This window comes from Salvia hispanica, chromosome 6 (genome assembly GCF_023119035.1).
Source record: "Salvia hispanica cultivar TCC Black 2014 chromosome 6, UniMelb_Shisp_WGS_1.0, whole genome shotgun sequence".
Lineage (NCBI taxonomy): Eukaryota > Viridiplantae > Streptophyta > Magnoliopsida > Lamiales > Lamiaceae > Salvia > Salvia hispanica.
Genome location: NC_062970.1, coordinates 34,521,727 through 34,534,137, shown reverse-complemented (window position 1 = coordinate 34,534,137; position 12,411 = coordinate 34,521,727). Strand labels below are relative to the sequence as shown.

Here is a 12,411-nt window from a genome sequence, read left to right as displayed (position 1 = left end):
GAAAGAAAAAATACTTATTTTCATAAAACACATCATTTCAAATATTTACATTTTGTTTAAAAATGAGATAATTGAGAAAATTGAAATTTTATGATTTAATATTCTATTTTTAAATTTTATAAAATATAAACTTCATAATTTAAATGACTATTAATCCAATTATCTAACTCTAAATATTATACTTTAACAGAAGAGGTTGACTAATTAAAATCTTCATCTACTCAATTTCGAACTAAGACAATAAGAATATTCAACTACAGATTTGAGTCGCACTAGTAGTCTGAACTTGTAAAAACGATTTGTCAACCCTTGATAATAAAAAAATCCTAAAGAGGTTCAAATTTTGGCATTTACATTTGAAAAAGAATGTTATGTCAGCCTGTAACCCACCAATCAAATTTGGGTAAGCGGCCCAAGTTTGGGATAATATTATAATGCTAAATGCCACGTTATAAGCCTGTTTAATTGGTAAAAACGGTAGAAGTTAGAATAGCCTCTTTTATTTTCAAAATAGGTGTTTAATGGGCTACATTATCCGAAATAATTGTATACCGACCACCTCATACTATAATATAGTAGTATAGAATTTTATAATTATAACATATTTATACAAAAATGAGGGAAAAAATTGACTCGGACTATAGTTGCATAGAAGTTAGAATAGCCTCTTTTATTTCAAAATAGGTGTTTAATAATGGGCTACATTATCCGAAATAATTGTATACCGACCACCTCATACTATAATATAGTAGTATATTATTTTATAATTATAAAATATTTATACAAAAATGAGGGAAAAAATTGACTCAGACTATAGTTGCGGCCCAACCCGATGCATTGCCAAATGCTCTGACACGAAGGGGTTGTGCACCACTCATCTTGTTAACATGTGAATTTTGTCGTGTTAGAGTATCTCCAATAGCGGCTAGCCCACCGGCTAGCCGATTCGTGTCGCTAGCCGGTCGGCTAGTCGAACTATTGGAAACGGCCAGCCGCGAATCGGCGAAGAAACCGGCTAGCCTAAGCCGATTTGAGGGCGCTGGCCGCCATTGTGGCGTGCCGATCGGCCAGCGCCCATTTCTCGTTTTTTTTTTAATTTTTTTTTGAAAACCTATATATACGCGATTTTAGTTTCATTTTCATTTGCACCACTTGTTTTAACGAGTTTTCTCTCTCTCTAAATTTTTGTACAAGAGCAACATCGAGCGATGAGTAACACGGGTGGTAGCAGTGGTGGTAGTGGTGGTAGTGCTGAGGAGTACGAACGGTGGATGAACGAGGCTATGGAAGCCTACATGAACCGCGAGATAGAGTGGTATATGCAAAGGGTCGAACAGCAGGCGGTACCTCGCCCTCCACCCGTTGTCCACCGACGAGCAATGATTGATCGGGATCACGTAGCTGCACATCAGCGGCTATATGACGACTACTTCGCTCCGGACCCGCGGTTTCCCGCAAACATGTTCGCGGCGTTTTAGAATGCGCAGGTAGTTGTTTATGCGCATCGTTGACGCTTTGGAGCGTCGATATCCGTATTTCCGCTTCGCACGATGCGGTGGCAGACCCGGCCACACCCTATTCAAAAGTGCACGGCGGCAATCAGGCAGTTGGCCTACGGAGGCGCGGCAGACATGTGGGATGAGTACCTCCATATCGGTGAGTCGACACAGCCCTGGAATGTCCGATGTATTTCTGTCGGTGCGTGATTGAAATATTCCGCGATCGGTACCTTCGAAGCCCTACCCCCAAGATTGTCAAGATCTGATGCAGATGCACGGGCGAGCGGCATGGGTTCCCCACGGGATGTTAGGCGGCATAGATTGTATGCATTGGGAGTGGAAGAACTGTCCGACTTCCTGGAAGGGGGCCTACACGACCGGCTACAAGTCAAAGAATCCCACGATGATCCTCGAGGCCGTAGCTGATTACCGGCTGTGGATCTAACATGCGTATTTTGGGGTAGCCGGGTCGAACAACGACCTCAACATCCTCAACTCGTCGCCCCTCTTCAATGAGCAGTGTCAGGGCATCGGTCCGGCCGTCTCATTTGTGGCCAACGACAATCGGCATGATATGGGCTACTACTTGGCGGAAGGGATATACCCTAGGTGGCCCGTCTTTGTAAAGACGATCAGGCACGCAAGTGATGACAAGAAGGCCTACTTTGCGGAATGACAGGAGTCGGCACGCAAGGACGTGGAACGCGCATTTGGTGTGCTCCAGTCTCGATGGGCAGCAATCAAGGGTCCAACGCGTTTGTGGGATGTCGGCTGCATTGGTGATATAATGTACGCCTGCATTATCTTGCACAACTTGATCGTCGACGACGAAGGCGTACAACTGACTAATTGGGCCAATGATGATGAAGTTGGTCCAAGCCACGGAACGGCCACCCCTAACGTACGACATGGGGTACCTCACGATGAAGCCGACCGCCTCCAGGCACATGCGGACATGCGCCAAGTGAATGCTCATATTCAACTCCAAAAGGATATAATTAAAGAGTTGTGGGCACGGAAGACTGCACGAACGATATTTTTTTTCTTTATTATGTAATTTTTTTTAAATGAATGTACTTTTTTTAAAATGAAACGAATGAATTTTCCCGTATATGTCTCGTAAATTTAATTCCGTAATTTATCGTAAATTTAATTCCGTAAATGTAGTTGTTTTTTAATTATTTTTATTGCGGCTGGCCTGTGGCTGGCCTTAGGCTAGCCTATTTGATTAAAATGCTGATGTGGCAGGTGGAATTTTAGTGCTGATGACGTGGAAGGGAGAGAGGGTGGCTAACCTGTGGCTCGCCTATTGCCACTGGGGATGCTCTTATATACTCCATCCGTCTCAACTAATTTGAGTCATATTTCTTTTTGGGATGTCACTATTAAGTTGAGTCATTTCCTTTTTTAACAAAAAAACAAAACATTCAATCACTTTTACTTTATTCCATCACCTACTTTATTCCTTTCTCCTACTTCCCAACACAATTTATTAATCTTCATGCCCAAAGTTTTGTATCAACTTAGTTGAGACGGAGGGATATAATTATTCTTTCATAGTTGTATGTGTGAATAGAGATGCCAATCGGGTCAGTCCAGCGGGTTTCGGGCTACCCTATTCGGGTAGCGGGCTAATCGGGTTGTGTTTTTTTGGGTTATAGAAGTTCAATCCTAACCCTAAAAGCTTGGGTTTTGGGCTAGCCCAACGGGTAATCGGGTTGTTACCGATAAAATTAACATGCGATCAAGCCAATGAACAATGATAAAAATTAGTTATATTTATAAAATATAAAATATAAAATATTTAATTATGATAAATTTGAAATATATGCTTACACTCAAACATAAATATGATCAAATCCTGATATTTGAGATTTGTGCAAAATAAAACATAAACATTAAGTAATTTTAAAGTATATCTTAGAAATTTAAATATTTTTTTAGTGAATTTAATGTTTCTAATTTATTTATCTATTATTATGTTAATAAAAATTTAATATATAATTCATATATTTAATATATAAAATTTAAAGATATTTTTTAAGTTATCTAAGACATTATAAAATAATTAATGAAGTGTCTAATTATGAGCAAAACAAATAGAACGATAGAATTTTATCAGGTTTTCGGGCCTGGTGACATACTTGGATTTTACATGGTTTTAGAGGGTGGTTTTGTATGAACTGGTCATATTTTGTCTATTATTGGACGTGTTTATACTACTTCTCTATTATGTTGGTATATTGACCATTTTGTTAAGAATGTGTAGAAAAAGGTATAAAAATATGTGGAGGTGCAATAGCCTTGGTTTGAGACAATTTTTACTGGAGATTTTGAAGTCCAATCAGCCTCTAATTCATATCAATCTCTTCGTCTTTGAAAGAGCTTCGTGTGGGTATCTTGCACGCCTCAATCGGAGTTTGGTAGAAGAAGTTATGGCCGTTACAAGAACAATGCGTTGTCTAGAAACTTACACGCGGCCGGGTGAATTATTACACTGTAAATTCACTCGGTCGGGTACTGTAATTTTGCGCCGAAAGAGTCAGAAAGGGGTCAAAAATCTTCACGCGGCCAGGTGCACTGTTTTGGCGAATTATTTTGCAGAAAACACGATTTTTGAGAAAAGAAAAAGAGGAAAAAGGCTAGGGTTAAGGGGGATTCAACACTGACCGCCTCTATCACACTCACACACCTCCAAGAACACTTCGAGAGAGAGAATTGAAGATTGAAGACTCTAGATCGGAAGATTGAAGACTTTATTCCTAGATTCATTCCACAGGAGTTCTTAGTATCCATGTCTTATGTCTTTCATTGAATTCTTTGTTTCAAACATGGTTTTTGTGAAGAACATGAGTAGCTAAACATCTTTTTATAGAATTCTTGGTGATGATGCATTGATTTCATAGTTTTTATCCAATTAATTTTGTTCTTACATTGCTCTTGTAGTTATTTGATTATTCTTGGGTTTATTCCTTTCAATTGCTTGATCACCACTTGATTGTGTAGGATTAATTAGATTAATCGGGAGATGAAATAATTAATCTGGAAATAAGAATAATTCACACCTTGATGCAATAAAACACGGGAGAGTTGAGGTTTTGAGTGAGGTCTTTGACCTAATCGAGCTTTTGGGAGTTAGGGGTTTTAGGATTAGAAAGGGACTTCAATCCTAGCACCTAATCTACAGGTTTCTCACCTCGGGAGGGGGTTTAATCTATAATTGTGGTCGACTTAGTAACTCTAGAGACACCAAAAGGTAAGACAATTTGATTGGATAAGAGCTTGGAATTGTGCATCGGATCCTTGAGTTCTACAATTTTCTCCATATTATCTTTTCACCCCGTGTTTATTTGCTTTTACTTGTTTATTTGCTTATTATATGCTTTTATTAGTGTTAGAATAAAAAACCAAACTTTTCCCGATTTTCTAGATAGTAGTCAACGTTTGTTCGTGGTAGTTAAGTTGATACGAATTTGTCTCTGTGGGATACGATACTCTTGCTTGCTAATTGCTACACTAACCCCGTACACTTGCGGGTATCACTTGTGTTAAAATAAGTCGAGTCACCTGGCCCTATCAGGTTGCAGGTTAATCGGGTATGGGCTAATCATGCTGTAATTTTATCGGGCTAGAAATTTTCAGTTCTAATCCTATAAATTTAGCGGGCTATTTAGGTCAGTCCACGAGTTGCGGGTTACATTGACATCCGTACGGGAATTTCTCATTCCTAACTTATTAGAAAGTGACATAATTTTTTCATTTCTACTATTTGACCAAAAAATAGTGTTAGGGGCGGCTATGAATTTTATTGCTGAAATAATTTTTTTGATTTGATGCAACTACTGAAACCAGTGTTAAGTGTCTGATTAAACTAAACCCTAATTAAAGGTGGGCTGAACATGCAGCTTGAATTAAATAGACAAAACAAAATGAATGAGGTATAGAGTGTTTAATTGTAAATTACATTTATGTGGATACTAATTATTAAACTCAAGGATTGATATGCTACAAATTCATATGTGAGCATTATTATCGTTTAAATAAGCTTAACGTTGTTTATTTCGATTTATATATTTAATTTGATTATAATTAATACATTAAAAATGTTATTTATTCATAAAAAGCAAAGTTTGATTTATTATTTTATTAATAATTTACGTACCTTATAATTCCTCTACGAAACTCTGTATTAAGGGCATATTGTGTGTATAAGTTTAGTGTCGCCGACAACATCGAAACACATGTCAAATTAATATCGTTTTATGATTTTGAAAAGATGGGTTTTGGAATTGAGATATGTCCCTTTGCACTTAGAATTAATGATGTGCGGTGTCTGTGTGTGTGATTTGATGATTTTTTGTTTTCAGATAGTAGTTGCATAAGCTTTATTGATTGCTTGTAAAGCTCAGAATGGCAAAGCAATTACTACTAAAAGGGCAAAAAAAGCGGGGGAGAGAGAGTATCGTGAGTTTTGGGGTGCATAACAGCAAACACATATGGCCCTGCACTTGCAACCCAAATTAATGGCTCAATAAAGTGAACTTTTTGAGAATATATATTTTGCCTTGTGAACCCACCACCATTTAATAGCTTCACATGAAAAAAAACATTTACCCATAAAGAATCGAATATAATTTAATTCGTTGTATAATAGTAGTCGAGATATATGTCAAAATTTCATTCCACTAGGTCGATGAATTATTTATTTTGAGATAATAGATAAGTAAGTGTACATTTCAATTTCATCGTCACTATTACGCGTAATTCAAATATTAAAGTGAAGTGTAAAGTTCGAAAGCGATAGAATGGGACTTTACTCAAGGGCAATATATCTTCAACATATTATCAGTTTTAAGTTATTTTAATTATGTACTATATTTAGTAATAAATGTCGGAAAAAGGTGTCATGTTATCTTAGTAAAAAAATCAACATATTTTTAAGTGTAACGTTGATAGCCGTTTGTAATTACCTATACCTAATACACTTATTTCATTATGAAACTTCAAATATTGTAGGTGTAGTTATTATCATCACAGTTATGATCTCAGAAATTATTTCCATATCTGAAAGAAAGTAAAAACAAAGGACAAGTTGTCTAAAAAAGTAAAAAATGAATGCAACTTGGCATTGATTCTATGTTAGGACAAAAAAAATTCCCAAATGTTCCAATCAAATTGATGAAAGTGAAATCTTAATGCCATCAAAGCAAATCATTCAAGTTTTAAGTGGAGACAATGAAAGGCATATGATAAATTCAACGCCATCATATATCATTATCATGAATTATAAAGAAAGTTGGAAATTTGAAAAAGTAAAATTAAAAGTTTGATAAAACCACTACAAAACCACGTGGTTTAGAGATTAAAATTTCGTAATAATTCCGCCGTGAAATCAAGATTGATGGTTCATAAGATGTGCAAAAGTTGTTTTTCTTTTAATAACATTAAATAAATTTAATACATACAACAAGATATTGCTTGTTACCACAAATAGATTTCAAAATACTGTGACGTACATAAATTATAAGTAGGTTCAAATACTCACATTTATATTATTATAATCGAAACCCGTTTTAAAAAAATGAGCTAATAATTCAAGCATTTGGGTGGACATAAAAATATGCTAGCTAATATTCAATTAAAGGCAATCCACCTAAATTATTACGTTACCTCAATGCCACCTCAGATTCGCATTCACGTACTAATTTTTTATTTTTGTCAAAATAAATTGTCTATCCAGAAAAAATAGTACTAGTACCAATTATATTCCCATCTTAATTTGATCTTTCTACTGGAGATTCACCTTACTAATTAAGTTTACACGTCATATTTTTTAATCAACATATGAATTGAAACGTACGATAAATTCATTTGCTACACCAAATTCATTTAGGACCACTCGATCAATCATTTCAATACTTGCGAATAATCGGAGAGATATTAATGATTGAAAACCATCATTTTAAAATTCGAAACCATGCATCTAACCTTTTTAAATTTATAACTGTTTTATTTAGGTTTTGAATCCTATTTGTACCATTTTTAGCTTTTTTTATTTATTTATCAATTTCAATTTTTTGTGTTAATATCAAACATTCATATTATATGACTTCGTGTAATTGATTTTAAACTACATGTTTTTTGGCCACAAACAATATTTGATGAAACAAACGTAATTGTGTTTGGGGATACACTTGCGAATTTAGACATATTTGCTTCTTTTTTTTTAAGTAAAAGATAAATGCTCAAACCACAAATAGGGAACTTAAATTTATAAAGCAACAAAACAAAGTGCACTAGATCCAAACCATAGGTATTTTTGCCCTTTTGTGGTAGTTTAATTCTCCTTGTTTGAGTGCTAAGTAACCAGTACTCCTTCCGCGCACTCCACTTTTTATATTTAGAAATAAATTTTTTCCTTCTTTCTAATTAATAAAATATTCAATTATTTTTTTTTCTTTATTTAGTTCACTTAACAATTCTCCTAAAATCTTGTGTCACTCAGAATATGGACATCTTAAATGAATAGAGGGAGTAATATTTAGAGTGTGATAATTGAGTGCTCTTTTATATATTCCCCTTCGTAAATATTATAATTGGAAGCAGGAAGTTAATACTACAGTAAGCTTGCTTGGTAGAAAGAAAATAAAGCAATGCCAATGAATATCAGTCCAAAAAATTTCATTTATATATTTTATATTAAAAGAAATCCTAATTAATAGAAAGAAAACAATCAAAGTTAATTACTGGAGTAATATTTATCAACAACTTTCCTTAATTCCTTCTATTTATTCTAATTAGGAAAGCAAATAACTAGCAAAAACAATTTAAGGGAACTTGCAACAATGAGGATATCGTTTCCACAATGGCCACACCACCAAGCACTGATCCATACAATAATTGGTAGAAGGAAAACAAATCAATGCCAAAGAACTGATCCAAGAATGTGTAACTAGGATTATCAATGGAATAGTGTTATTTTTCATCATTTTAATACTGAATTACTGCCAAATTTTAATACTAATATTTTTGAAAATATGGATGAAATTTAAATTGGTCATATTTTGCCACAGCCGGTCAATAGATACACTTATTACGCGCTTATCTTATTCTCATGCACCGGTAAGGTAGCGCCACACTTTATTCCATAACGGTGAATAATACTCCTCCGTCCCCCATTAAGAGTCACACTTTTCCATTTCGGTCCGTCCCCAATTAAGAATCACACTTCATTTTTACCATAAATAGTAAGTAGGTCCCACATTCCACTAACTCAATTCACTCACATTTTATTATAAAACCAATATAAAAAAATGGGTCCCACATTCCACTAACTTTTTCAACCAACTTTTCTTTACATTTCTTAAAATCTGTGTTCGGTCAAAGAGTGACTCCTAATAGGGGACGGAGGGAGGGGACGGAGGGAGTATTTGACTATATGCAAGTTGTCATAAAATATTCAAATGTGACTCAATTTCCAAGAATATAAACTCAAATGAATAATTGAATGATGGATGGTATGACATTAAGTCTCCCCAAACTCATAAATGTAATCACATGATCCAAAACACAGTAGACCAAAGGCAAAGTCCATCAATTATTATAGTCGAGTAATTTTTTTAATTTTATGCATCATATAACTAACTTTTACATTCTTAATTTTATTTACCATACAACCATTATTATATTGCATTTACTGGTTTACTATCTCCTCGCCTCGCCTCGCCTCGCCTCCCCTCTACTCTCCCTCTCACATATCTGTGTCTGAAGTTATTGCTGCCGGTGTTTTGCAGCTTTCATCAATAAATATATACCAAAACGGGCTCTAGTGTATTATTACATCAAGAATTCAGCCTAGTAAAACAGTCAAGAATCAAGATTTTTCAGCTTTCTTCGGAAAAAAGGTGTGATTTTTCTCTAAAATCTTATGATTTGCCATTTCTTTTGGCTTCATTAGCTGATTTTGATCAAGTTATGATTTTTAACATTTTTTGATGTATTTATCTTTATCAAGAAGTTTGATCCCTGAAATTTTTTAAATTTTCACTTAAGCTTTTGAAGATTCAAAATTGTGTTTTGAGTTTCTGTTTACCGCATGATTCCACTGACTGTGTTGAAGGAATTGCAAGTATTATAGTCGAATCGGAAAAGTCAGAGATGTAGACATGCTTCGTTTTGTTAATTCTTCTTTGATCAATATTTAATGAGTTAAAACGAAAAAGACCAAGAAGAGGTAGCTGCTTTAATCCATCAATTTCAATATGGATATACAATCAGAATTTTCTACCAAAATGATGTTGCTGCTGCAATTGGAATGTGGTTTTCTAGATATCTTGAATCACCTTTTAGAAAGCGGCAAATCAGTTTGGTTGTTTGTATTGTTCACAAATTGTTTTCAATTTCATCTCATAGTACTAAAGTAATTTTGCTGTGGAATATGTGAGATAAGCTTCAAGTAGATATGCCACTTGCAAGTTTGATATTTATAATGCTTATGAGCCACTATTGTGATTCATATGTACTGTTACATCGCACATTGGATAATCCATTCATGGTTAGTGTTTGTTTATTTCCAATGTTGTACACGGAGCGTCTTACACTCTCGAATATTTAGAACTGTAGCATCTTCTCGTATGGAACATAGCTTAATGTATTTTTAGAGTGCCGGTGCGGAGTCTTCATTTGATTGAGGGTTGGTGAGTGGTGAAGGGAATGTGGGACTTATGTGGGAAATTTCATCAAAGCTGTTTGTGATGGTAGCAACTTTTATGTTCTTTGGCTTGCTATACGCGTTTTTGTTGTAAACTTTTAGCGTGGAATGGTGGAGTGTAGGAGTATAGTTTCTTGAACTCTGCTGCTGTTGATGCTGATGCGAATGAGATCTCTGATGCAGATAGTAGGAGTTGATGCTGCTGAAGAATCTGATGGAGGACGCGCAGCTGAATTTCGACCAACCATTGTTATCCGTGAGGCGACACCCACCACCATCTTTGACCTCTCAGAAACGAGACAGCTATTCCTATCAAGTCAGGCCTCAGCTTCCTACTTACAGATCAGAGCTGAAATCTGGTCCTATTACGAATCCCGGAGCCGTGCCATTTCTATGGGAGCATTCCCCTGGACAACCTAAGGAGGAGACGAAATCAGAAACTAGATGTTCTGGAAAGCCTCCCATCGTCCCAATGCTTCCTCCTGGGAGACACCCGAAGGCTAGACAGCGCAATTCTCATGTTGTTTCTCGGAGAACTACTGGCATCAAGACCCAAGCTGTTGATGCACCATGTACTAGTGAAGAGAAGAAACAAGATGTCCCTGTTTCTTCCGACTCTCGGTCTTGTGATGAAAATATGAAGAACGTCGAGAGCAGCAAAGATACAACAAAGGAGGAGGAGGGTTCTGACTCTGAGGATAGCAACGAAGCCTATGTTGATGCACGGGACACACTCTCGCGGACAGAATACTCTTTCTTGAATTGTAGCATGAGCGGCTTAAGTGGAGGAGAAGATCTAGATGTGAAACCTTCTGATCGATTCTCGACTGATCCACAAGATCGCGAGTTCATGATGGATAGGTTCCTACCTGCAGCGAAAGCGATGGCTTCGGAGACCCCTCATGCGCCCAAGAAGCAAGCCGTGCAAGTACAGCAGCAGCAGCAGCAGCAACCGAAGAAAACAGCAAACCAATCTAGTAAGCCTTCACTTCGCTACGGGCCTAGTTTTGCGAAGAAGTATTCACATTACCATGAGAATGAGGAAGAAGAAGAGAGTGATGATGAGTATGACCAGCAAGCAAATATGCCTTCAGTGTGTGGTTTGCTGCCCCGTTTTTGCTTGAAGAGTTCACTTGGTCGCTTAAGCCCAGTTCCTTCAATGAGCGTGAGGACTCGAGTGCCAGCATCCCCTGCTAATAGAAGACGTCCTAGATCTTCGTCGTCTGGTTCTTACTCTGAGACGGAAAATGAGGTAAACAAAGCTGAACATGAGGATAAGGTTACTTCAGCATACAGTGATGCACCTATGCCATCACATGAATGGAAAGAAGCTAGTTCAGTTCACGAAGGAGTTACGCATAAAAAGGGTTTGAAAACCTTTGAGGAGTTTTTGCACGATCGTGGAAGCTCAGATCAGGCGAGTTCAATAGATCCTGTTGCAGAGAAAACCGTCTATGTAGATACAGTACATAAGGTGGAATCACCAAATTTGAGGCCGTTTACTCCCAACTTGTTAGAAGAAGATTTGCCTCACGAAGATTTGAAGAAGTTGCATACTGTGGATGAAGATGCACAGTTCCTACCAAACGCCAAGTCTACTGCAAATCAACGAAAGGAGAAGCCTCTAGATTTTGGAGAAAATCGAGATTTTAGCATGGATTCGACAAATAAAGATCATCTAGCAGTGACTTTGTATAACTCTCAACAGAATCACTCCGGACTTCCTGCTCCACCTCCTCTGCCTAAATCTCCTTCTGATTCCTGGCTGTGGCGGACATTGCCTTCCATGAACATGAAGAACTCGCCTCTGCGCCCGTATTGTGGTGCAGCGGAGAACAACTGTTTCAAGGCACCTGCAAATGATATGAAGTGGGAAACTATTGTCAAGACGACGAAGGTGCAGCGTCGTCACATGCATTACTCCGAGGTTGGTTTCGGTTGTTGTTTTACATGATCTGGAATTTTTTTCAAGAACTACATTTGTGTGTTTACGTTTGTCTCTGTTGTTTCAGGAATCGTTGACAACTATACCCGAAGCTTGAGAAATGCCCTTCTGGTAGCCGTGTAGATGTCAACACGACAAGGGCGCGACCCCGTATACTTATGTTCTCTCTGTTAAAAATGCAGCTTTAATCTCCCATTTTCTGTCATGTAAATGCAGTCCAACTAAAACATATTCTTGTGTTAATTATACTGGTATAT

General features: G+C 36.8%; 1 protein-coding gene across 1 annotated transcript; it reads left to right on the top strand.

Moving 5' to 3' along the window:
* Positions 1-9,186: 9,186 nt before the first annotated feature.
* On the top strand, positions 9,187-12,359 carry LOC125194502. Its single transcript, XM_048092755.1, has 3 exons — positions 9,187-9,403; positions 10,393-12,136; positions 12,222-12,359. Exons 2-3 carry the CDS (start codon positions 10,406-10,408, stop codon positions 12,249-12,251), a joined length of 1,761 nt encoding a protein of 586 aa, XP_047948712.1. The 5' UTR covers positions 9,187-9,403; positions 10,393-10,405; the 3' UTR covers positions 12,252-12,359.
* Positions 12,360-12,411: the final 52 nt, after the last annotated feature.

Bases quoted from the DNA above. Each gene is read 5' to 3' on its own strand.
- LOC125194502 (XM_048092755.1), top strand. From the start codon at position 10,406: ATGCTGCTGAAGAATCTGATGGAGGACGCGCAGCTGAATTTCGACCAA. The intron at 12,137-12,221 runs GTTGGTTTCGGT...CTGTTGTTTCAG, and splicing joins GTCACATGCATTACTCCGAG to GAATCGTTGACAACTATACC.